Here is a 25620-nt window from a genome sequence, read left to right as displayed (position 1 = left end):
GGGATGAGTTCAGCTTCTTAGGGAGGCAGAGCACGCTAAAGGTTTTGGGAGAGCAGAAGCAGAAGCTTCTAGGAAGGAGAAAGCGGGCTCTTTGAGCTCTCTTGGAAGGGGGAAGATGGGGCAATCCATGGAGGAGGCAGGACAGATGGAGGTGAAGGTAAACATGGAACCTGGATGTGGAGAGTAGTGAAGGAAGCCTGTAATGCTCTCTGCAAAGATGGTAGTGCACACACTGGTAATCTCAAGGCGTTGCGTCTGCGATGTACTGGTAACCTCAAGGCTGGACATCTCCACTGTCTGCAAAGTGTGGGCCACACTCTCCAGGGACACAAAACTGGGTGGGAGGGAGGCAAAACCCAGCAAAATTGCACAGGAAAAACTTCCTGCTACTTCTTCTAGGGAAAATGTCTGTATTCCCAGGGGAGGGAGAGGGAGGGAATCTCTGGAAAACCCACTTTTCAAACAGCGATGAAGCCACAAAAATTCCACAAGGTCATAAAGTCGAAGGCTTTCATGGCTGGCATCCATAGTTTTTTGTGGTTTTTCAGGCTATGTGACCATGTTCTAGAAGAGTTTGTTCCTGACATTTCACGTCCTGCCGAAATATAACAAAATCAATAAGACTTGACCAGGTGATTACCTGGAGACCCAAGACAAGATCAAATGTGAGCCTAAACTGGGGCACTGATCACAAGTGCAAAGGAGAGGAAAGCACACCACAGGCAGAAAAACCTGGGGGTGGGGGACATAATCCTTTCTACCACATGTTTAGGACAGGATGGTGTCAGCATTTAACTTGGGAATCAGTGGACATCATGTGTTCATATGGGGCCAGCCCCATGCAGACTGCCCTCCCCGCAGAGTTATATGAACATACAATCTACCTTCATGGTCACAACCATCAGCAGTTAGGGAGCACTTCATTCATAAAATACTGATTCTCTGTAATTGATGCCATGTTTCAGAGAGCTGAATGGGCTATCATGCAAACAGAATGTTCAAATAATTCAAAAATTTATTGAATCAACATATGTGTAAACAAATGGATCTTGTAGCACCTTTGAGACGAACTGAAAAAGAGAAGTTGGTAGCATGAGCTTTCCTAGCCTTAACTTGAGTGCCAGATCGGGGCTGCGGCAACTGCACGCCGTGGCCCCAATCCGGCATTTTTCTGGCCTAAAAAGAAGTGGCAAAATGATACTCCTTTTTGGGGTGGAAAAAAGTCACCCTTTCTGCTGCAGTGGCTCTTCTACGCTCCTGCGGCATCTGAATGCCATGCTGCTGAAACACCACAATGCTGCCCACCATTTGAGCAAATGGCAGCATGACACTGGCTTGGGGGCATTGTCAAGGCATGCATCATCTAAAAGCCACACACCCACATTGCCCTCAAGCTGGCACTTACTGCAGGTCTGTTTTAGCCCTTAGTCTACCTCCTCAGACGCATGGGATGGAGTGGAAAGTCCAGGAACAGACCTATTTAAGAAGGCTTTGTGTGAAAATGTCAATAGGAATCCAAAATGTTGTAGGTGTGGAAATGAGGTGACAAGTTCAGTTATAACAATGGCCCTTGGCAAGAGTAAATATGTTATCTAAAGCCAAGGTGAATACATAACCATATGAATGACTACTGGAATATAACGTGGAAACCAGAAAGGAGACGTGATGAGCTAGCCAGGGGAGGCTTCATGAGACTGAGGGATTAGCTAGTGTTATAATGTGTGACTGTGCCATTGTCTCTGGTCAACCCACTGCTGATGGACTGCAAATTGTAGATACGTTCCAATTCTGCTATTTCTCTTTCCAATTGTCCTTTGTAGTTTCTTCGTTCACAGACCCGTTCTGAGGTCCAAGATGGAATGCCAGAAAGACTGAAATGTTCTGAAATAGGATTTTGTGTGTTTCCATTCCTAAAGTCTGATTTATGTCCATTTATACTCTGGTGGAGAGACCGTCCTGTTTGCCCAATATATGTGTAAGACACATTAAAATCACATACTTTGAAGCAAAGATAGCATCAAAGGAGGTTCTAATAGTTTTACAAGACAGAATCTAAATACACCGTCTCTCCAAACAAAAAGTATTTCACACTTTGATTTTCTCTCCAGTGTGGGCATTCCGATGCCTCAAAAGTGTTGAATCCTGAACTTTTCCACGCTGCCGGCATTTGTGTGGTCTCTCTCCTGTGTGGACTCTTTGATGATCCCCAAGGACTGACTTGTAAGCAAAACATTTCCCACACAGCTGGCATTTGTATGGTTTTTCTCCTGTGTGGACTCTCTGATGAGTGAGAAGGGATGACTTCTCAGCAAAACATTTTCCACACTGCTGGCATTTGAACGGTTTCTCTCCTGTGTGGACTCTCTGATGTCTTGAAAGGACTGACTTTTGAGCAAAACATTTCCCACAGTTCTGGCATTTGTATGGCTTCTCTCCTGTGTGGACTCTCAAATGACTCTTGAGATGTGACTTCTGGGCAAAACATTTCCCGCACTGCTGGCACCTATATGGTTTCTCTCCTGTATGTCTTCTCTCATGAATCAGAAGGTGTGACTTGTGAGCAAAACATTTTTCACACTGCTGGCATCTATATGGTTTCTCTCCTGTGTGGACTCTCAGGTGACTCTCCAGGTGTGACTTGTGAGCAAAACATTTTCCGCACTGATGGCATTTGAATGGTTTCTCTCCTGTGTGGATTCTCTGATGTGCCACAAGCTTTGACTTGTGAGCAAAATATTTCCCACACTGCTGGCACTTGTAGGGTTTCTCTCTTCTGTGGACTCTCTGATGAATCAGAAGGTCTTCTATAAAGGAGGACAAGGAGAAGAGTGAATTTAATCTTCAGTGAGGAAGGAACTAAGTTAAGCAAGCTCAAGAAGGAATAGAAACATTAAAGAAAGAGGAGCTATTTATCTCACAAGGGAGATACTATGATTATGAAGGTAGTTTTCCTTCCTTCATAGATCTTAGGATGTAGAGGGAGCACTTTTGGGACTAACTGAAATAAAGTAGATGGCAGCATGAGCTTTCATAGACTTCATGCTCATGCTGCCAATTTCTTCATTTCAGTTAGTCTCAAAGACAAGATCTCTCTACATACTGATTCTACAGACTAACACAGCTATATCTTTGAATTCATAGATGTATAGATTTATATGGGCCCAGTACAGATGGGCAAAAAAAGGGGTGTGTTTGTCCAGGCAGTCCAGGAGCAGAGGCAACTGAATACCACTCTGAAAGTGCAGACTGGTCTGCTGGGGCAGATGGTGGAAATCTTCAGGGCAGCCCAGGGTGGCATGGGTAGCAGAGGGAGCGGTGTGGAGCAGGGTGCAAGAAGCAGGGCTGTCCCCCTGGTCATGGAGCAAGGGTCTAGGCAGCAAGGGTCAGGAAGAAGAGTCAGCCCTCCAGCTCTGGAGCAGGGCGTTGCTATGGAGGCAGAGATATCTGAACAGCCCATAGAGGAATCCTCCAGGCTCTTCAGCAGAAAGGTGGCAGTCCCACAGCCCACTCACCATCCCCAAAGGCAGAGGCAAAGTAGAGGGGAGAAGGGATGTAGGTGCGAGGACCACTGAGAAGGCACTGAGCTCCATTATGTTCCCTAACAACACACTCTTCCCTCCCAAGGATATCCCTTCCTTCCCAGTCCTTTCCTTCCCAGCCCATCCCTTACCTCCTCCCACCATGTCCACCTCACTGTTCCCCTATGGCAGCAATGTCCAAACTCCAGGTGTTTTGTACTTCAGCTCCCAGAAGCTTCAGCCACTTTGGCCAAATAGTCTGGGATTCTGGGAGCTGAAGTCCAAAACACCTGGAGGGCTAAAGTTTGGACATTACTGCTCTACGGTGATCCTGCCTATGTTGAAACTGCACAACTGCACAAAAAATGTCACAGCTCATTCATGAAATAAACAGTTCATTCATACAGTGACCTACAGTCTACTAACGCAGCTGTGCTGAAGAATGAGACAATTAAAAAATAGTATTTTATTTACAATAATAACAATAACAAACATTATAAAACAGGGGAGAAGAGGGGAGGGGAGCTGGTTTAGGGAGAGGGAAGGGAGGATGGGTTAGGCATTCGCTGGAGGATGGCCTGGAGGCTTTGCTGAAGCATCTGCACATCCTCCAGCATCTTCTGTAGGCCATCCTCCAGTGCAGACACACGCTGCTCGAGCCAGCAATCTGCAGGGGAAAGACAAAGAGGATGATTAGGAGAGGGCTGTGCACCCGATCACCCATTCCCACAGGCAGGGTTTCTGGGTGCCCCCCCACTCCCTCCCCTGGTTTCTCCGCCATTCTTATCTCTCTGCTGCTGTTGCAGGACGCGATCAAGGGCCCTGGCATTAAGGGCTATCTCCCCCTGCTCGCGGTGCAGGCAGCGGCCAGGGCCAGGCTCCTTCTCCTTCGCAGCAGCAGGAGGTCCTGTAAAAACGGGAAGAAGACCCAAGTTACCAAACTGGCATGGGGGAGGAGGGACAGGAATATCGTGGAGGCTGCACTCGTGCAACCACCACCCCTCCCCTTGGGGACCTACATGCTACCACAGGAGCCTGCTCTGGCTGCAGAGTGGCCACAGTGGCTGGCTCTGGCTGTGGCTCATCCTCGGGGACAGAACCACTGTCATCCCCTGAGGATAGAGATGGCAACCTGGCAAGGTACCCTCTCTCCCTTCGCCTTTGCTATGCTGGGACACCATTAGGACCAACGGAGGAGGGAGGGGAGGACTAGGGAAGGGTCACAGGAGGGTAGGAATGGGTATTGGAGAGCATGGCAAGGGCTGTGACCTACCTGGAGGATAGCGATCCTCCCACCTCATCCGGTCCCCTCAGATCCAGAGGTTGCGCAGCTGCTCGAAAAAGGGCGGGCACTTCCAGACTGGGGGGTGCTTCCCGTAATCCTCCAGGGCTTCAAAGAACCCTGCCTTCAGTGCCTTGAATTTAATTTGGCCCTGATGGTAAGTTCTTTGAAACCCCTGGTCACGAAGGGCACAGGAGGCCTGAGGGAAGAAACCCCAATTAGGCCGGTTTGTGCTGATCATCACCCTTCAAATGGCAGCCACTGGCATGAGGGACTGCAGGAGGATCTCAACCTCCCAGTCTGTCCAGTAGGTGATCCAGATTGCGACCCTCCTGCATTCTCCTGCCATGATCACCATCCAGGGGACCTGAACAGTTCTGCAGGGGCATTTATGGGCACTTGTGGCTGAGGGCAGTTGGGCTGAGGTGGCCCCAAGCCAGTGGAGACCCTCAGAGAAACTTTTTGAATCTGTTCCCCTATAGATGCCCTCTGGGCTGCCAATTGTTACAATCGAAGGGCCATTAGGGAAGCCTGAATTTGAGGGGAATTGATACATTGTCAGCTAGGCAGTTGGAGCTGTTGTATCATTATGTACCAGGAAAACTGGAGCTGGGTAACCCCTCCATGCCCTTTTGTTAATGTGTGTGTCTGTCCCTCAGGCACATTTCTAAGACTGCCCACAGAACAGAACATGAATGATAGACATACACAGACTGTGGGTAATGGATAATGGGATACATTTATTCAGGTGCTTGTGCTGTCATACTACACTTCTACTCTGGCATCACAAATGGAGGAGGGGCCATGCTTCAGATTCTCCTTGTGAGAAAGAAATCTACCAGGGCTTCCCTCACAGTCTCCCCTTCTTTCTTCTTGTCACTGTCATCACCCCGCGTGGGTGTTCCCAGGGTGGGCAGCACAAAATGGCGCCTGTACTGCAGCCCCACACCAAGGACCTGCCCTTGGTCTCACAGATGTTGTGTAGGATGACACATGAGGCGATGATGGGCACCATTCTCTTCTGCCACAAGGAGTGGGCAGTGAGGCACCTCCATCTCATTTTCAGTCTCCCAAAAAAATCTTCCCACCACACCCCTCAAGTAATTCAACCTCTTGTTGAACAGCTTCTGTCTGGGAGCAGTGGGGGTCTGTAGGGCTTCATGAGCCACTTCCAAACCAGATAGGCAGTGTCAGTGAGCAGGAGGGGGACAATCTGATGCCCTCTGATGGTGATAGTGGGGTTCCCTTCCACAAAGATGCCAGGCACCCTGGCATCATGAGTGGACCTTGCTCATCCAAGCTCCACATCTACAAAGCATCCTGTGTGGTCGCATGTCCCTTGCAAGACGACAGAATAGGAGCCCTTTTGGTTCACAAAGTTTTTCCTCTGCCCCAAAGGTGACATGATCAGACAGTGGTACCTGTCCACAGTGCCCACTACTTGCAGAAAGCCAAGCTGACTGAATGCATCCATGATCTGTGGGTGAAAAGAAGAGGGAGAAGCGGGGGAATTAATGACAACTGTGTTGTAACTGTGCAGCTACACCGCAGACCACTCCAGGTCGTTTCCCACTGTAAAAAACAGAGAATGTACAGTAAAAAATGATATTTTATGCATAGCTGCACAGTGCTGCGGAAGATAAAAGAGAAGGTTGGCCCAAAACACACTGCAGAACTACTTCAGTTTGAGACCTGTTTAACTGTCTGGCTCAGTGCTACGGAATTCTAGGCATTGTAGTTTATTGTGGCACCTGAGCTATCTGACAGAATGAAGGCTGAATGTCTCACAAAATTACAATTCCCAGAATTCCTTAGCACTGCGCCAGGGCAGCTAAAGCAGTCTCAAACGGGATTATTTCTGTACTGTGTTTTGGACCGTTGTGTGGTTTTCCTTACCTGACATGCATCCCCCAGGTTCACGGTCTGTGACAGCAGGAGCTTCTCCATGGCCAGGGCGAACTCCACCAAGACTTTCCCCATGCTGCTCTGAGGTCATCTTGTAGCTGGCTTTGTGTGCGAGTGTCCAGATGGCCATAGCCACTTTCTTCCTCATCACTGTGTCCAACCTCTCCAGTTCTCAACGCAGTATGTCCACTATCCTGTGGAAGATGGCATGGGGCATTTGGAAGAATAGCCTCCATCACTCATCAGACCACATGCGTGTGACAAACCTGTCCCGCCAGTAAGCGCTTCTAGGAAGCTTCCAATAGTGGCATGTCCACCTCTTCTCGCACATAGCGATGGCACCACTGGCAGTACACTGCTCAACCACTAAGGCACCCACTGTAGCAGTTGTCTCCCCTGTGTCATCACTATTGTCATCCATGTCTGCAGCTGTTGTTGGGACCATTCTTGAAGCAGCAGCAGCAGCAGCTCTGGCTATGCATTGCAGGGTGACTAGTAGCACAGGCCACAGGGGAGAGGAGGCATCCATGATGTCAATTGCACTTGCACTGCGCAGGCGGACAGGGATGCCAACACCAGCTGGTCTCTTGGCAGGGAATCCTCCTTGTTCTTGTGCACAGGAGAAAAAAAACTTAAAGTAGCCGCTTACTGTGCACATGCACAGTCTGCAGCAGGCAGGAGAAAAAAAATTAAAGGACCTCTGCGGCTCAAAGTTACGTTCGCTGCCACCTGTGCAGTGGCTCCCTCTCTCTATAGGGTGTCTTGCAAGGCAGCGGTATGGTTGCTGGAGTTGAGATACAGCTTCACGTGAGCAGCATTCACTCTCCCCAGTGTGGTTGCCCCATGCAACTTCACTACGTCCCAGGACCGGCGGTCTGGAGGCTGAGCATTCCCTAAAAGGCAGCTTCCTGACACCTTCCCCTGACCATCTGTACCGGGCCATAGTTACACTTGCTAAATAGAACCCCTTAGGTCAGAAAACAAGGAACTGAGCCAGTTGATCCAAACCAGTCATTAAAATTTGTGTGGTGCACAGCTGCCTCTCAATATGCAAGACACTCTCTGTATGTATGTGTGTGTGAGTGTGTGTGAGTCAGAGACAGAGAGTACAGTGCGCCCGCGCCATACGCAGGCGCGCCATGCGCGGACTTGAGCGTACGTGCTCAAGCCACGGGGCGGAAGGGGCAGCGCGTCCCATTCAATTGAATGGGCGCACGCGCCCGTTGCACCCCGTGCACGCATGCGCCGCCACGCCGCCGCGCACGAGCCCCATTGTTTCCAATGGGGCTCGAGCATAGGCGGAATTCGCCTTACGCGGAGGGATCCGGAACAGATCCCCCACGTAAGGCGAGGACGGACTGTAAAACAAGACAGCGGGGGGAAAGGAGCTCACAATGCATAACTGAATTTGAGATGCTGAAGTCATGCACATGGACATGAGGGCAAGTGGGAAAGCTGGAGAAGAACGAAAGAAGTCTGGAGCAACCAGGCATGTGGAAGCAAGGGGTGAGGGGTGGGGAGAAAAAGCAAAGCAAAACTAGAGCAAAAGGACAGGCCCAACGCCATCGGGCCTGAAGAGAAAGAGCCCTCCCCTCCCGCCATCCAACTGTCATCTTCTGGACTGGGAAGGAGTTAAAGGACAGGCCCAACGCCATTGGGCCTGCCTGGCCTTGATTAAGAAAAAGAGCCCTCCCTCCAGTCCATCTGCCTTGGTCCAGGCCTCAGAGGGAGAGAAGAATGCTGGACCTGATCCCCTCCCCTCCTCACCATTCCCTTCTCCTTTTGTGTCGTGTCTTTTAGATTGTAAGCCTGAGGGCAGGGAATCGTCTATTGTAAGCCACCTCTGTTGTAAGCCGCCTGGATTCCCTGTGATTGGGCGGCATATAAATAAATCCTATTATTATTATTATTATTATTATTATTATTATAGGCATGAGTCAGTTCAACTGCAGGAGCAGCCTGCAACTGAATAAGTGTGTTCAAACAATGGTATGGGGTGGGTATGTAGCTGAATGGAGTGGTAGCGAATTGAGGGAAGGAGGGGAGCTGCAGAGGATAACAGACAAGCTGAGCTGTTGTTTTTGGGGTGGAGAGGAACACACATCTCACCTTGTCCCACTCAGTAGTTTTGCTTGTGTGCATGCATATGCTCATCCTCACCAGGCTTTGTGAATACACAAACATGCACACATTTGGGGATGGAGGGAAGAACCAGCTGGTAATTATTTTGAATGATACCACTGGAACTGGGGATCAACATCTGTCATTGATTTCTGTTCCTGTTCTGGACCTTCTCAGAGGTACTCCTGGCCACAGTGACAGAAGCTGAAGCAGGAAGAAGTTTTAATGTAAGTCACTTCTGAGTCCCATTTGAGGAAAAAGCAGGATAATAAATATATAAATAGGAAAGGCAGAGTAAGTGTCTCTGCCTTTCCTGATCCCCACTTGCATCTCTGAGATTTCTCTCTCCTCATATGATTGGGGTCAATGTTGCAGAATTTTGAACAGAATTTAACTTGCATGGGAAATTAATGCCATGGTCCTATCTTATGTGTCTCCTTTTTTGTGGTTTCACCAGGAATAGATATTTCAATTGAATTGCTACAATCCACACAGACAGAATCAACTCTAGTGTTAACTTATATAGGTCAACCAATAAGGAAAACAAAGTGGAGAAATCTCAGAGATGCAATAGCTAATACTCCAGAGGACAGGATCAAAATTCAAAATGACCTGAATAGACTAGAAACCTGGGCCACAGCTAACAAAACGAACCTCTACAGAGAGAAATGTAAGGTCCTGCACTTAGGGCGGAAAAATGAAATGCACAGATATATGATGGGCGACACATGGCTTAAGGAGACAACATGTGAAAGGGATCTAGGAGTCCAAGTAGACCAGACATTGAACATGAGTCAACAGTGCGATGCGGCAGCCAACAAGGCCAATGCGATTTTAGGCTGCATCAATAGAAGTATAGTAGCTTGATCAAGGGAAGTAACAGTGCACTATACTCTGCTCTGGTCAGGCCCCACCTGGAATATTGTGTCCAGTTCTGGGTGTCACAATTCAAAAAAGATGTTGAAAAACTGGAACGTGTCCAAAGGAGGGCAAGTAAAATGGTGAAAAGTCTAGAAACCATGTCCTATGAGGAACGACTTAAGTAGCTGGGGATGTTTAGCCTGGAGAAGAGAAGGTTAAGATGTGATATGATAGCCCTGTTTAAATATTTGAAGGGATATCATACTGAGGAGGGAACAAGATTGTTTTCTGCTGCTCCAGAGACTAGGACCCAGAACAATGGATGCAAGCTCCAGGAAAAGAGATTCCACCTCAACATTAGGAGGAACTTCCTGACAGTAAGGGCTGTTCGACAGTGGAACACACTCCCCCGGAGTGTAGTGGAGTCTCCCTCCTTGGAGGTCTTCAAATGGAGGCTGGATGACCATCTATCAGGGATGCTTTGATTTGGATTTCCTGCATGGCAGGGGTTGGACTGGATGGCCCTTGCGGTCTCTTCCAACTCTATGATTCTATGAAAGGCAGAAGCACTAGAGACCACATTGCAAACATGTGATGACATACGATGGCTAATAGAGGAGGGAATTTCAGGAAAATATCAAAGTGTGCTTTACAGACTATAGCAAAGCATTTGACAGCATAGATTATGAAAAGCTATGGTGGCTCTTAAAGAATGGGAATGCAACTATATTTTATACTCTAGATGAGAAATCTGTACTTAGGATATGAGGCTACAATCATAAGAGAATATGCAGAAACAGAATAGTTCACAATTGGCAAAGGGATTACACAAGACTGCATATCATCAACATCATTGTTTAACTTGTACACAGAAAATATTGTATGATGAGCAGGTTTAGACTTAGAAGGAGGAGAGACAAAATCCCTAGCAACAAAATCTGTGATGTAACAGAGAGGGTGACAAGACTGGTCAAGCCCACTGTTACCCCTTTCTTTTGTGGAAACCAATGACACTGTGAGGCACAGCTTTCAGAACTTCAGAAGGATTATGAAGATATGGGTAGGATACTGAAAGACGTTGGTGCACATGTAATTTTGTCTATCCTCTCTGTTGAAGAACATGGCCCAAGAAGGGAGAGAATAAGAGAGGTGAACAAAATTTAGGCTTGCCAACAGATTACAAATAATAAAAAGGGCTTTTAAGTTATATCCGCAGCAAAAGAAAGAACAAAGAAATGTTCTTTCTGTGGAGAAGATGGCCAAGTACTAACTGGGGACAGAGAAAAAGCAGAACTACACAACACCTTCTTTGCCTCAGTTTTCTCTGAAAAGGAATATAGTTCACAACTTGAGGAGCAAGGATCAGGTGGTGTAGTGGGGGTAAATGCAGCACAGAATAGGTAGAAAAGTAATACCGGAAAATTTCACTACTCATTGGCCCGTTACAGACGGGCAAAAGGGGGTGTGTTCATGATGTCATGCAGGTGTAGCCTTTAGATGGCCCTCACCTGAATGCCGCCATGAACGTGCCGCCTACGCGTCCCAAGCAGGAAGAAGCGGCATTAAAAAGGAGACGCTTTTCCCTGCTTCTTTTCCATTTGTGGCATAACTGCGCAGCTCAGTGTATAAGCAGCTGCACTGGTACGCCACAAATGTCACGCCGCAAATTTAAGGCACCCATCTATAGGCTCTGAGTCAGCTGTGGCACATGTGCAGTTTTCAGTGAGGCTCTAATTAGAGCATCAGATGCCATGCAGATGTGGATGCTGCGGCGCAGCTGCACCGTATTTTGAGCGTCGTAACCCTAACCCTAGAGCAACATGTATGCATGCGCTGCTGGAATCGTGGGAAGTTGTAAGTTTTGCCAGCGGATGTTTTGCTTGGAGAAAGTGATAAGGGAAAATTTCGATTTTAAAGTGAACCCCTACACACATTCCAGCGCCATTTTCACCTGGGGAACGGGCACAGTTCACCTGTTCCTGGCACAGCTGTGTGGCGGCTCCCCTTTGGCACCAGGCAGAATGGCACAGCCATCCACAAGCGCCCAGAAAAAAGGGAAGGGGATGTCATGGTCTCATGGGGAGAAGGCTGACCTCATAGCTATATGGTCACAGCCATATATTCTGGAGAAATTGACCAGTCCTACCTGAATGCAGACACATATAAGGAAGTGGAAGGGGCCATGAAGGGCAAGGGCCACAACAGAAGTTGGGAAGAATGCCGCCAGAAATGCAAGACCTTGAAATCACAATACAAACAATACAGAGATAACATGGCGAAAGGTAGTAAGAGTGCCACCCCCCTGCCCTTTTACAAGGAGCCGCATGCTTTCATCCGAAAGGATGGCAGCATCAGGCCCAGCAGGCTATCCACGAGTGGGCAGCTTGTGAGGGTCCCAGTGGGCCAGCCAGCCAGAGCGGAACCTGTGGCAGAGGAGGAGGAGACCCCGGAGCTTGATTGTGCCCAGGACCTTTTGATGCCCCCTCAAGGTAAGATGTGCCAGGGCCCCTGGGGGAAAGGGAGAGGGAAAATGGGAGAAGGGGAAGATATGGCACCGGGGTGGGCATAGGGCAGAGATGACCCTTGTCCCTTGTCATGCAGATGAGCAGCAGGAGGAACACCCTAACTCGAGTGATTCCTCAAGCAGCCAGCAACCGCTGAATCCCTGTGCCCTGTTACGACGAGTCTCTGCTGGGGCCAGGAGCTCTACATCTTCCACAAGCAGGCCATCATCTCGTGAAGGGTCCTCTTCCACAACTAGCAGCTACCGTGATCACTCACCTGTCCCCCGGGCCAGTACACCCGCCAGCGATGACAGTGAGGTTGAAGAGACTATGCAAGGTAAACGCTCTGTTTATTTGACAACAAATGTATAGTGGCGCAGGTGCGGCTAAATAGGGCAAATTGCATGGCTCAATTGCGCAATTGTGGCATTGTTTCTTTCAATGCTTGGCATGCTGCCATATTTGCAGGGCTGCTGAGGCAGGGATCATGTGGAGTAGGTTTGTGGGTGTCCCTTGCATGGCCATCAGCTGCATGTATCACGCTTTACTAGCCCACCCTCCCTTGACTGTAACTCTCCAGTTTCCCTATGCCCTCAGTTTGAAACTTTACCCTTTGCCACATTGGGGAGGCTTTGAGTGAGAGTTCCTGCATGGCAGAATGGGGTTGGACTGGATGGCCCTCAGGGTCTCCTGTTAACTGTAGGGTTCTATGACTCTCTGGTTGTATGTCCAATAGAAGGAGGACGAACAGAAGAAGGAGGAGGAGTTCCAGCTAATCCCATAGCTGCAATGACACCAGCTGAACGCCTTGCCACAAAGAAGAAGAGGGTGTGTCGGTCAGCAGATGCAAGAACTGTTGAGGCTGTTGATGAGCTCAAGGATTTGTCCGCGCAGCACATGACAGCACTCCTGGAGCAGGGGGAGCGAGCCTATGAGTAAAGGGAGAGGGCCACAGAGACCCGTAAGGTGATCCAGGAAAGGGCACTGGAACACCAAGAGAGGTCCCTAGAGTTTCAACAGGTCAATTCTGAACCAAGAGAGAGCACTGGAGAGGTCATCCCAACAGTACGAGATCACAGTCCAGGAGCAGAGGCGACTCAACGCCACTCTTGAAGCACAGACTGGTCTGATGGGGCAGATGGTGGAGATCCTCAGGGCAGGCCAGGGTGGCATGGGTGGCACAAGGGCAGGTGGGGAGCAGAATGCAATAGGCAGGACTGTCCCCAGGGCTGTGCAGCAGGAGACACCAGCAAGTTCCATCCCACCAGCTGAGGAGCAGGGTGTTGAAATGTAGGTGGAGATGTCTCAGCAGCCTCTTGCAGGGGCATCCTCCAGCCTCTTCGGTGACAAGGTGGCAGTCCCGCAACCCACTCCTCGCCCCCAAAGGCAAAGGACAACTAAAGGGGGCAAGGGATTAAGGGACAGGAAGCTCTGAGAAGGCACTGTGTCCCATGGTGTCCCATAAAGACACCATTTTGCCTCCCAAGGGTATGCTGTCCCTCCCAACCCAAACTATTCTAACCCTTTCTCTTCCCTCCTCCCACCATGCCTTCCTCACTGGTCCCCTAAACCAGCAATGTCCAAACTCTGGCCCTCCAGGTGTTTGGACTTCAGCTCCCAGAAGCCTCAGCCACCTTGCCCTGTAGTCTGGGATTCTGGGAGTTGAAGTCCAAACACCTGGAGCGCCAGAGTTTGGACATTGTTACACAACAGCACTCCTGCCTATCTTGACTCTACACAGTTGCAGGTGCACATAAGATGTCATTCTCTCACACACATGCACACTGCCACACTTGCGCACAATAAAACACAGGTTTTTTTTAAAAAAAAAAATCTTTTATTAACAATCTTAAAAACTTGAAAACTTTTTTACTATTTACAATTTTAAAAAACAGGGAAGGGGTGGTGAAGGGGAATGGCAGGGGGGCAGGGAAGGGAAACTGCTTCAGGGAGGGGGAAGGGGGGGTGGGGCGGGCAGTCGGCGGAGGATCTCCTGCATCATTTGCTCTATGGCCTCCAGTCTCTCCTCCATCTTCTGCACCGCCTCCTCAGCTGCAGACAACCTCTGCTCCATCTGCTGTTCTGCAGGGGAAAGACAAACAGGATGGTTAGGAGCGGCCTGTAGACCCCATCACCCACTCCCACAGGCAGGGTTTCTGGGTGCCCCCACTCCCTCCTCTGGTTTCACCCCCACTCTTACCTTGCTGCCAGGCTTGCAGGAGCTGGTTCATGGCCCTGGCATCCAGGGCCATGTCTGTCGCCCCAGGCAGACGGTGGCTCAGGCCAGGCTCTTCTTCTTCCGTGGTGGCAGTGGCGGTGGCGGCAGCAGGAGGGCCTGCAAAAGGGGAAGAAAAGAGCCAAGTTACCATGCTGGCATGGCGAAGGACACAAGTGTCGTGGGGGCTGCAGTCATGCAACCCCCACCCCTCACCCTGGGGACCTGCCTGCTGCCAGAGGAGCCTGCTCTGGCTGCGGAAGGGCCACAGCAGCTGGTCCCGGCTGTGGCCCACCCTCAGGGACATCCTCATCCCCCGAGGATGGTGGAGAGGGCAGCCTGGCATGGTGCCCTCCCTCCCTCCGCTTCACGCTTGCAGAAGGGAAGAGGAGGGATGGCATTGGCACCATGCAGGAAGGAGGGGAGAACAAGGGAAGGGTCGGGAAGGGTAGGGAAGGGCATTGGGAAGTATAGGAAGAGCTCAGTCTTACCTGGAAGACGGCGATCCTCCCATCTCGGCCTGTCACCCCTGACCCAGAGAGCTCTCAGCCACTCAAAAAATGGCAGCCGCTTCCTAACCGGTGGGTACTCCAGGGTTTTGAAGAAAGATGCCTTCATGTTTTTAAACTTGACTCTGCATTGGTGCATCTTTCTTCGAAACCCTCGCTCCTGGAGGGCATGGGAAGCCTGGATGAAATAGCGCCAGTTAGGTTTGTTGGTGCTGGCCATCACTCTTCGAGCGGCCGCCTCTGGCATCAGGGAGTCCAGGAGGATCCCAACCTCTTCGTCAGTCCAATATGCTATGCGGACCGGGACCCTCCTGTGTGCTGCTGCCATCATGATCGCCACCCTGGGGTCTTGCACAGTTTTGCAGGGGCATATATGGGTACCTGTGGCTGAGGGGCGTTAGGCTAAGGTGGCTCCAGGCCAGGGGTCGGCAACCTCCGGCCTGCGGGCCGAATGCGGCCCGCGGGCACCTTTCTGCCGGCCCCCGCTCCCTCCTGCCGCCGAAATCGCCGCCGATTTCGGCCGCTCCGGCCACCATTTTGCCTTTCAAAATGGCGGCAAAGTCTTGCGCGACCATAAAGGCCACGCGAGACTTCGCCGCCATTTTGAAGGGCAAAATGGCGGCGCCCATTGGGAGGCTCGATGCGGCCTCTGGAGCCCTGAAACGGGGCTCCAGGAGCCGCACCGGGCCTCTGGGAGGCCCAACGCGGCAGCCGAAGCCCTGAAACGGGGCTTCAGCAGCCTCACCGGGCCCCTGGGAGGCCCATGCGGCCTCTGGAGCCCTGAATCGGGGCTCCAGGAGCCGCACCGGGCCTCTGGGAGGCCCGATGTGGCAGCCGAAGCCCTGAAACGGGGCTTCAGCAGCCTCACCGGGCCCCTGGGAGGCCCGATGTGGCCTCTGGAGCCCTGAATCGGGGCTCCAGGAGCCGCACCGGGCCTTCAAATGGGCCCCGCCCACCTCCCTCCTGGCCCCGCCCACCTCCCTCCTATAAATGGAGGGGCGGGGGGGAAGGAGGAGGAGGCAGAGAGAGAGAGGGGGAGGAGGAGAGAGAGTGGGAGGGAGAGAAGAGAGAGGGAGGGAGGGGAGGAGGAGAGAGAGAGAGAGTGGGAGGGAGAGAAGAGAGAGGGAGGGAGGGGAGGAGAGAGAGAGAGAGAAAGGGTGGGAGGGAGAGGAAAGAGAGGGAGGGAGGGAGGGGAGGAGAGAGAGAGAGAAATGGTGGGTGGGTGGGAGGGAGAGGGTGGGAGGGAGAGAGAAAAGGTGAGAGGGAGAGGAGAGGGAGGGAGGGAGAAGAGAGAGAGAGAAAAGGTGAGAAGGTGGGAGTGATAGGGAGGGAGGGAGGGAGAGAAAGAAAGTGGGTTGAGACAGTGGCATGCATTTTTTGCTGTTTTGTGGCCTTGCCTAGTCGCTTCCATTCTTGCAAATATTGCTCTTATTATTATTGTTGTTCTCCTTTGGTATTCTCTTTGCAAAATCCCTCCACATGGACTTGCTTGCTCTTTTGTGGGTTGAGACAGTGGCATGCATTTTTTGCTGTTTTGTGGCCTTGCCTAGTCGCTTCCATTCTTGCAAATATTGCTCTTATTATTGTTGTTGTTCTCCTTTGGTATTCTCTTTGTAAAATCCCTCCACATGGACTTGCTTGCTCTTTTGTGGGTTGAGACAGTGGCATGCATTTTTTGCTGTTTTGTGGCCTTGCCTAGTTGCTTCCATTCTTGCAAATATTGCTCTTATTATTGTTGTTGTTCTCCTTTGGTATTCTCTTTGTAAAATCCCCCCACATGGACTTGCTTGCTCTTTTGTGGGTTGAGACAGTGTGCATGCGTTTTTCCTGTGTTATGGCATTGCCGGCCCTAGTAGCTTCTTGCAAATATTATGCGGCTCTGCCCCTGGAGGGTGGAAACTCCGCCCCTGACATGTGGCTCCGCCCCCGGATAGTGGAAGCTCCGCCCTGGCATGTGGCTCTGCCCCAGAGGGTGGAAGCTCCATCCCCATGTGCGGCTCCGCCCCCGGAGGGTGGAGGCTCCGCCCCCAGAGGGTGGAAGCTCCACCCTCCGGCTTCGGCCCCCCAGTTGTCTGAGGGACAGCAACCTGGCCCCCGACTCAAAAAGGTTGCCTACCCCTGCTCCAGGCCAATCAAAACTCTCAGAGGAGCAGTTTGAATCTCTCCCCCAATAGATGCCCTCTGGGTGTCCAATTGTTACAATCGAATGGGCCATTAGGAAAGCTAGAATTTGAGGGGAATTGATACATTGTCAGAGAAGCAATTGGCATTGGAGCTGATGTATCTTTCTGAACCAGGAAAACAGGCGCCAGGGGACCTTTTGTGAGTGTGTGTATGTGTGTGTGTTCCTCGGGCACATTGCTAAAAATGCCCACAGCACAGAGCAGGAATGATAAGGCAGACACAGACTGTGGATACATTTATTCAGGTGCTTCTGCTATTACACTACAATGTACTATGGCATCACAGATGATGGCGCAGGAGCCATGCTTCAGATTCTCCCTGTCAGAAAGAAATCTGCCAGGGCATTCCTCACAGCCTCCCCTTCTTCCTGCTTGGCAGTCTCTTCATCCGCCGTGATTGCTCCCAAGGTGGGCAGCACAAAACGGCACCTACATCACATCCCCTCATCCAGGACCCTGCCCTTGGTCTCACAGATGTTGTGCAGAATGACACATGTGGCAAGGATGGGCACCACATTCTCATCTGCCACCAGGAGTGGGGCAGTGAGACAGACCTCTCCACGGCCCCCCTCACGTGATTCAGCTTCTTGTTGAACAGCTTCTATTTGGGAGTGCGAGGGACCTTGAAGGGCTTCATGAGCCACTTTCAAATTGGGTAGGCAGTGTCAGCCAGTATGAGGGGCCCAATCTGATGGCCTCTGATGTTGATGTTGGGGTTCCCTTCCACATAGATGCCAGCCTCCATGGCTTCGAAGATGACAGAATTCTTTGCCACCCTGGCATCACGGGCTGACCCAGGCCATCCGAGCTCCACGTTCACGAACCTTCCTGTGTGGTCGCATGTCCCTTGCAGGATGACAGAATAGGAGCCCTTTCTGCTCACAAACGCGCTCCTCTGCCCCAAGGGTGGTATGATCAGGCAGTGGCACCCATCCATGAGGCCAACCACTTGCGGGAAGCCTCACCATCCGAAGGCATCCATAATCTGTGGGGGAGAGGAAGAGGGAGAAGCAGAAGAATTAACATGACAACTATTTTACACTTGCGCAACTGCACCATAGCAAGAACAGCAAATGTACAGTGAGGGGTGACATTTTACACAGAATAGCACAGAGCTGCCAAAGATGAGAGAGAAGGTGGTGTGGCTGTCCCTACCTGACGTGCGTTCCCCAGGTACACGGTCCATGACAGCAGGAGCTTCTCCATGGCCAGGGCAAACTCCACCACGATTTCCCCCACGGTGGCAATGCCAGCCCCAAACAGCGCTGAGGTTACAGCATAGCTGGATTTGTGTGTCAGTGTAAAGATGCCCATGGCCACTCTCTTCTCCACCGGGATGGCTCTCCTCATCACTGTGTCTGACTTCTCCAGTTCTGGACGCAGGATGCCCACTAACCTGTGGAAGAAGGCATGGGGCATTCGGAAGTAATACCTCCATTGCTCGTCAGACCACATGCGTGTGACCAACTCGTCCCACCACTCTTCCGATCTAGGGACCTTCCACCAGTGGCGAATCCGCCCCACTCGGGCCATGGCCATGGCACCAGCAGCAGCACTCTGCTGAACTGCTATGGCAGCCACTGCAGCCCTTGGCTCTTCTGTGTCGTCGTCGTCGTCATCATCATCACTGCTGTCATCCGAGTCTGCAACTGTTGTTGAAGTGGATGATGGGACCTCCATTACAGCGGCAGTGGGGGTGGAAGGGGCAGAGGTGGCAGAGGCGACAGCTGTGGCTGTGCATTGCAGTTTCAGTAAGAGCGCAGCGAACAAAGGAGAGGAGGCATCCATGATGCCGGTGGCACTGGCACTGCGCAAGTGGACAAGGATGCCAACACCAGCTGATCACTTGGCAGGAGTCCACCTTTGTTCTTGGGTAGGGCGGGGAAAAAAGTTTAAAGGGGCCTGGGCCCTTTAACTGTGCACACGCATAATCTGCAGCCGGCAAAAGAGAAATTAACAGCCAGTGCTTAACTGGCGCAGCTGCACAGTCGACAGCCGGCAAAAGAGAAAAAAAGCTGTGTTTGCAGCTGCCCATGCGGCGGCTCCCTCTCTCTTTAGGGAGTCCTGCGAGGCGGCGGTATGGAAGCTGAGAGTAAGAAACGGCCCCAGGTGAGGCGTCTTCACCCCCCCCCCGGTATAGAAGCCTCCTCCACCTTAGCCACACCCCTGGGGCATTTTGGAGGCTCCATATTCAGGTGAAGACACCTTCAAGACGTCTTCCCCTGACCGTCTGTAACGCGCCTAAATGAATTCAAGTTAGTGCTCTTGGACATCTCAGCGGCTTTCGATACCATCGACCATGGAATCCTTCTGGAACGCCTGGGGGAGTTGGGTATCGGGGGCACTGCTCTGCAGTGGTTCCGGTCCTACCTCTCGGGCAGGTTCCAGATGGTGGAGCTGGGGGACTGTCGCTCCGACAAGAGGGCCCTTATATCCGGTGTCCCTCAGGGAGCGATTTTGTCCCCTATGCTTTTCAACATTTACATGAAACCTCTGGGAGAGATCATCCGGAGACACGGGGCGCGGTGTTATCAGTACGCTGATGACACCCAGATAGTCTTCTCTGTGTCTCCGACTGATGCAGTAACTAAGGATGGCATCTCTCCTCTAGATGCCTGCCTAGCGTCAGTAATGGGCTGGATGAGGGAGAACAAACTCAGTGTGAATCCAGGGAAAACGGAAGTACTGGTGATAGGTTCCCCGGTTCTGGGTGGCGAGATCTGTCATCCGGTCATGAACGGGGTCATGCTCCCCTTGAAGGACTCGGTGCGCAGCTTGGGAGTGCTCCTTGATTCGTCGCTCCAGCTAACATCTCAGGTGGATGCGACGGTCAGGAGTGCTTGTTATCAGCTTCGGCTGATACGCCAGTTCAGGAAGGACTTAAAAACCTTCCTGTTTAAGCGAGCATTCCCCGATACAAGTTCTAGTTAGTCCCCCCCCCGATGGCCAATGATGAGCTGGATAATATGTGATTTTAATGTATATTTTAATGTGTTTTTATTGCCTTTGTATATTGTGTCTGTTATTATTATGTTGTACACCGCCCTGATTGGAAGAAGGGCGGTATATAAATAAAGCATTTATTATTTATTATTATTTTGTATTGTAACTGCTTTTATCCTTTGTAAGCCACCTTGATCATCTTTTTGGAAAGGTGGGGTAAAAATAAAATTTATTATTATTATTATTATTATTATTATTATTATTATTATTATAATTTCAGAACCACTGCAATAATCTTTGAAAATTCTTGGAGAATAGGCGAAATCTCCACAAACTGGAGGAGGACAAATGTTGTCCCCATCTTCAAAAGGGGGGAAAATAAGGGTCCAAATACCTATGGCCCAGTCAGCCTGACATCAATACCCAGAAAGATTTTAGAGCAGATCATTAAACAGATGGTTTGTAATTACTTAGAAAACAATGCTGTCATCAGTAAGAGTCAACAGAGGTTTATCAAAAACAAGTCATGCTAGACTAATCTGATCACTTTATTTGATAGTTACAGGCTTGACAGATGAAGGGAATGCTGCGGATATAGCATATATTGATTTCATTAAGGCTTTTGACAAAGTTCTCCATGATATTCTTGCAAAGAAGCTAGTAAAATGTGGCCTAGACAGTGCTACTAACTATCGTTAGGTAGATTTGTAATTGGCTGACTAACTGAACCCAAAGGGTGCTGTTCACCAATGGCTTTTCTTCATCCTGGAGAGAGGTGACTAGTATAGTGCTGCAGGGACCTGTACTGGGCCCTGTGCTATTCAACATCTTTACCAATGACTTAAATGAAGGTATAGAGAGCATGTTGATTAAATTTACAGATACCGAACTAGGAGGGATTGCTAATTCCCCAGAGGGCAGGATTAAAATTCAAAATGACCTACAGATTAGAGGGCTGGGCTAAAGCTAACTAGATGAATTTCAAAAGGGAGAAGTGTAAGGTCCTACACCTTGGCAGAAAACATGAAATGCAGTTATAAGATAGGCAACACCTGACTAGACAACAGTTCATGCGAAAGGGATCTAGGAGTCTTAGGCCTGTTACAGACAGCCAAAATAAAGCTGCTTCGAGTCACTTTGGAGGTATGGTATTTCAATGATGCATGAGTCCTAAGAGTCTGGAAGCTTCACCAAAGCTGCACTCCAGTCCTTAGGACTGGAGCGTGGCTTTGGTGTGGCCTGTGGACTCTTAGGACGCATGTATCACTGAAATACCATACCTCCTAAGTGACTCGAAGCAGCTTTATTTTGGCTGTCTGTAACAGGCCTTAGTAGACCACAAGTTGAACATGAGTCAGCAGTGTGATACTGGAGCCAAGAAAGCCAACATAATTCTTAATTGCATCAACAGGAATATAGTGTCTAGATCAAGGGAAGAGATAGTACCATTGTATTCTGCTTTGGTCAGGCCTCATCTGAATATTGTGTCCAGTTCTGGGCATCTCAGTTCAAGAAGGATATTGACAAATTGTAACATGTCATGCAAAATGGTGCAAGATCCAGACCAAGCCCTATGAGGAATGCCTTAGGAAGCTAGGAATGTTTAGCTTAATTAAAAGAAGATTAAGAGGGGGCATGATAGTTATATTTAAATACTTTAACGGATGTCATATTGAAGAGGGAAGAAGCTTGTTTTCCAAGGCTCCAGAGACTAGGACAGGGAGCAATGGATTCAAACTACAGGAAAAAAGATTCCATCTCAACATTAGGAAGAACCTCAATAGTAAGAGCTGTTACTATTATAGTAACAGTGGAATATCCTGTCTCAGAATGTGGTACAGTCTCCTTCTTTGGAGGTTTTGAAACAGAGGCTGGATAGCCCTCTGTTGTGGGGTGCTTTGATCGGTGTTCTTGCTTGGCAGGGGGTTAGACTCAGTGTGGACTCTTCCAACATTGTGATACTATGATTCTATCCATCATCCTTTAGGGGAAATGGGGGCAATTTTGCCACTTTGGGGCCTTCTCTGAGTCATTTTAAAACCAGGTTAGGCATTTTCCCCAAGAGGAAGAAGGAATCTGTCAAGGGAAAGAAGGACCATAATCTTGGGGAAATACTTCTAAAATGTGTTGAGGGGCATTTGGAGGGAAAAACATTAACTGCCATGCTTCCTTCCTATGGAATACTAGGATCGGCAGTATAGGGAGGGATATTTAGAATCCTTAACTAGAGAGCTCTAGTGCCTAACTAAACTACAAATCCCAATCCATAGGATGTTGCCATGAGAATTAAGTGGGAATAATAGTGCTATGGTAGTATAGTATGAAAGGACTTTGAGTCTTTGTAGGAAGAGCAATGGGTTTAAGTTCCTTACCCAAGGTGGACACATTCTCACAGTTCTCCATCATGACATCCCAGTACAAAGATCTTTGGTTCTGATCCAGCAGTTTCCATTCTTCCTCTGTGAAATACACAGCCACATCCTCAAAGGTCACCTGCAAAAGAAAATAGCGCTTATCCAGAGAGAGACTCATCAGATGTGGAGGAAAACAAATTGTGCCTTTCCAACAGGGTTGGGATTGCTTCAGAATAGATACTTTTAAATATTTCTCCATCTTTTTTCTTTAATTTTCTGCATAGTGAAGAATAGCATGAAGAAAAAGAAAGTTACAACCTGGTTAGCTTTCTCAGGCGAAGGGAGATTTTATTTGATACATGGGAGATTTTCCACATAGATCCTCCCAATCTGGAAATGTGCCCAGGGCAGCCATGCCCTCTCAAGTGTCCTGGTGATGTTTTCGATGTTTACTCCTGATATTTCCAGCTATTTTGGCATGTTAGTCTAATTATTTTGGCACCTACGTCAGTCTAATTATTTTTGGCACCTATGGCAAAGAACACCACAAGTGTCTCCTCCTATCCCTGGGAGTAAAAATAAAAGAACAATAAATTAAATACTTAACAATTGCTGCCTTTTATGATGGTGCAGGACCATCTGCCTAAGTCAGCTGCCTCATTCCACCAAAGTGGTGGCACCAACCCTGCCTAAAAGCCATGAATTCAATGTTAATACTGGACTAGAGCATTCATTAAGTACCTGCATCTTGAAGAACAGTGCACGAGGGAGAAGACAAGATTATAAACCAGCTCCCTCATGAACTAGCTTTCTGATGGGACGCAAAAGAAAATACCACAAGGATCTCTTTCCGTATCTGGCAATAAAAACTACAACAACTAATTAAACAATTAAAAATTCCTGACTGAATGGAGAGGGGGAGAGAAAGGTAGGACAAGATGGCAGGAAACAGACCACCCATCACATCCCAGATTGACAAACCAAGGATTCACTTCATGGAAGGGAGAACTGAACAACACTCTGGGAGGGGAGAGTCCCTCTGCCCTTGGTGTCAACCATTTTGGATCCTCTATTGGAGAACCCTCCCAATGGTTCTGTCGTGGAGGAAGAGGAGGAAGTGAAGGCTAACCTGTTCCAAGGGCTTCATTCCTGTAGTTTCATCCAACGAAGAGGAATTCAGTGGAGACTCTCCTCTCTCCCTATTTGGAGACCAAAAAGGCCTATCCTGGATCTCTGATCACCTGTAGAAGGTACACAGTAAGCTGTTTCACATGTGCATACATATATGTGGTCTGCCATGCACCACCAAAAAACAACAAAGTTGGTCTATGAGTAAATCAAGTCTGACCTTTCTCTAGAAAACAAAATAACTAAATTGAGGCTGTCATCTTTTAAACACATCATGAGATGATATGACTCACTGGAAAAGAAGATGATACTTGGTAAAAGAGAAAACAGCAGGAAAAGAGAAAGAATGTACTACAGGTGGACTGACTCAAGGAAGCCAAAATACTGAGTTTGCCAGACTTCTTCAAACCTGTTAATAACAATGGCCCCATTCAGACAGGCCAAAATAAAGCTGCTTCGGGTCACATTGGAGGTATGTTGTTTAAATGATGTATGTGTCCTAAGAGTCCGGAAGCCGCACCAAAGCCACGCTCCAGTCCTTAGGATCAGAAGCAGCTTTATTTTGGCCTGTCTGTATGGGGCCAGAGTCTCTTGGAGGTCACTTACTCACAGGGTTGCCGTAGGTGGAAGCTAATCTGACAGCACCAAGCCAGAAAAGAAACTTCTTCTGTTGGGTTCCTTCCTTTGTTGGAAAAAAAGCAAGCCTACAACCCACTGCCTGCAGGTATGTGCATAACATTTAGTTCTAAAGCAGGGGTGAGAATCCTGTAACCTTCACTTATTTGTTATGCCATCAAAAGGGATGATGGGAGATGCAGTTCCTCAACATCTGGATGTCCACCCAAAATTAAAGACAATAAACTGTGCAATCGAGGCAAGGCAAAGGGGTCAGGCAAGTATGTGCTTTATAGACTACAGTAAAGCCTTCGACTGCATAGATAAAAAAGCCCACTATGGAATGCCCTTAAAGACATGGGAGTGCCAACACACCTGATAGTCCTGATGAGGAATCTGGACTCAGGACAAGAGGCTACTCTTAGAACAGAATACGGAGAAACCGAATGGTTCCCAATTGGCAAAAGGGGTCAGACAAGGCTGCATATTTGTTCAACTTGTATGCAGAAAACATCATATCAAGAGCAGGTTAAGATTTGGAAGGATCAGTAAAGATAAAAGAAAGGTACATCAACAATCTTAGGATATGTGGCCAACACCACAACACTAGCGGAAAACAGCAAAGGCATGGAGCAATTAATTACTAAGGAAAATTAAAGAAACTGAGGTGGGCTTAATGCTGATCATTAAAAACACAAAAATAAGGGTCACAGAGGATTTACGTAAATTCAGTCTAGACAAGGAGAAAACAGACAACAACAACAGAAGTAAAGTGTCTAGATCAAGGCAAGTAATAGTCCCACTGTATTCTGCTCTGGTCAGGCCCCACCTGGAATATTGTGTCCAGTTCTGGGCACCACAATTCAAAAAGGACATTCAGAAACGAGCGTGTCCAGAGGAGGGTGATTAAAATGGTGAAGGGAAACCATGAAGCCCTATGAGGAACGACTCAGGGAGCTGGGGATGTTTAGCCTGTAGAAGAGAAGGTTAAGAGGTGATATGATAGCCCTGTTTAAATACTTGAAGGGGTGTCATACTGAGGAGGGAGCAAGCTTGTTTTCTGCTGCTCCAGAGATTAGAACACGGAACAATGGATCCAAGCTACAGGAAAAGAGGTTCCACCTCAACATTAGGAGGAACTTTGATGGGGAGTTCCTGCATGGCAGGATGGGGCTGGGCTGGATGGCCCTTGTGGACTCCAATCCCCCCAAAAGGAGGGACCCCTTCCTTCCCCCACAAAAAGCGAATTGGGGGTCCCTACATCCTTCCTTCTCTCCCCACTTACCTTCTTCTTCTTCCCCGCCAAGGAAATTCAGAAGGAGCCCCCTCTCCCCACCCCCAACAAAGACACGCCGGAAATGACGTCAGAGGGCTCCCTCCCTCTTCTCTTTCCTCCCCCCTTCATGGCTCATGGCCATGGCTTGCCTCTCTAGGAAGTGGAGCTCTGTGCTGGAGGACTGAGAGGGGCAGAAGTAGCAGCCT

At 49.3% G+C, this 25620-nt stretch overlaps 2 protein-coding genes across 4 annotated transcripts; both read right to left on the bottom strand.

Moving 5' to 3' along the window:
• Positions 1-782: 782 nt before the first annotated feature.
• Positions 783-25490, bottom strand: LOC149320423 (uncharacterized). 3 transcript variants are annotated; one of them, XM_089502288.1, is made up of 5 exons: positions 25424-25490; positions 23525-23636; positions 22414-22534; positions 14392-14526; positions 14032-14273 (listed from the first exon to the last, which is right to left on the bottom strand). In XM_089502288.1, the coding sequence occupies exons 2-5, from the start codon at positions 23540-23542 to the stop codon at positions 14137-14139; spliced, it is 411 nt and encodes a 136-aa protein (XP_089358414.1). In that variant the 5' UTR covers positions 23543-23636; positions 25424-25490; the 3' UTR covers positions 14032-14136. The 3 variants fall into 3 exon arrangements, with proteins under 3 accessions (XP_089358397.1, XP_089358405.1, XP_089358414.1); XM_089502271.1 differs by lacking the exons at positions 14032-14273; positions 14392-14526 and adding an exon at positions 783-2804; XM_089502279.1 differs by lacking the exons at positions 14032-14273; positions 14392-14526 and adding an exon at positions 783-2804 and having other exon boundaries at positions 23525-23657; positions 25424-25469.
• LOC149320424 (uncharacterized) lies at positions 18007-19161 on the bottom strand. The gene is made up of 2 exons (XM_089502438.1): positions 18254-19161; positions 18007-18083 (listed from the first exon to the last, which is right to left on the bottom strand). The coding sequence occupies exons 1-2, from the start codon at positions 18884-18886 to the stop codon at positions 18060-18062; spliced, it is 657 nt and encodes a 218-aa protein (XP_089358564.1). The 5' UTR covers positions 18887-19161; the 3' UTR covers positions 18007-18059.
• Positions 25491-25620: the final 130 nt, after the last annotated feature.

This window comes from Sceloporus occidentalis, unplaced genomic scaffold, assembly GCF_023333645.1.
Source record: "Sceloporus occidentalis isolate IW3139 unplaced genomic scaffold, rSceOcc1.0.p SCAF_1, whole genome shotgun sequence".
Lineage (NCBI taxonomy): Eukaryota > Metazoa > Chordata > Lepidosauria > Squamata > Phrynosomatidae > Sceloporus > Sceloporus occidentalis.
This window is presented reverse-complemented; position numbering and strand designations above follow the sequence as displayed.

Coding starts and splice junctions, on each gene's coding strand:
- LOC149320424 (XM_089502438.1), bottom strand. CDS start 18,886: ATGGATGCCTCCTCTCCTTTGTTCGCTGCGCTCTTACTGAAACTGCAA. Junction 18,084..18,253: donor ACCTGGGGAACGCACGTCAG/GTAGGGACAGCC, acceptor TCTCCCCCACAG/ATTATGGATGCCTTCGGATG.
- LOC149320423 (XM_089502271.1), bottom strand. Junction 2,805..22,413: donor TGAGAATGTGTCCACCTTGG/GTAAGGAACTTA, acceptor CCTCCTTTATAG/AAGACCTTCTGATTCATCAG.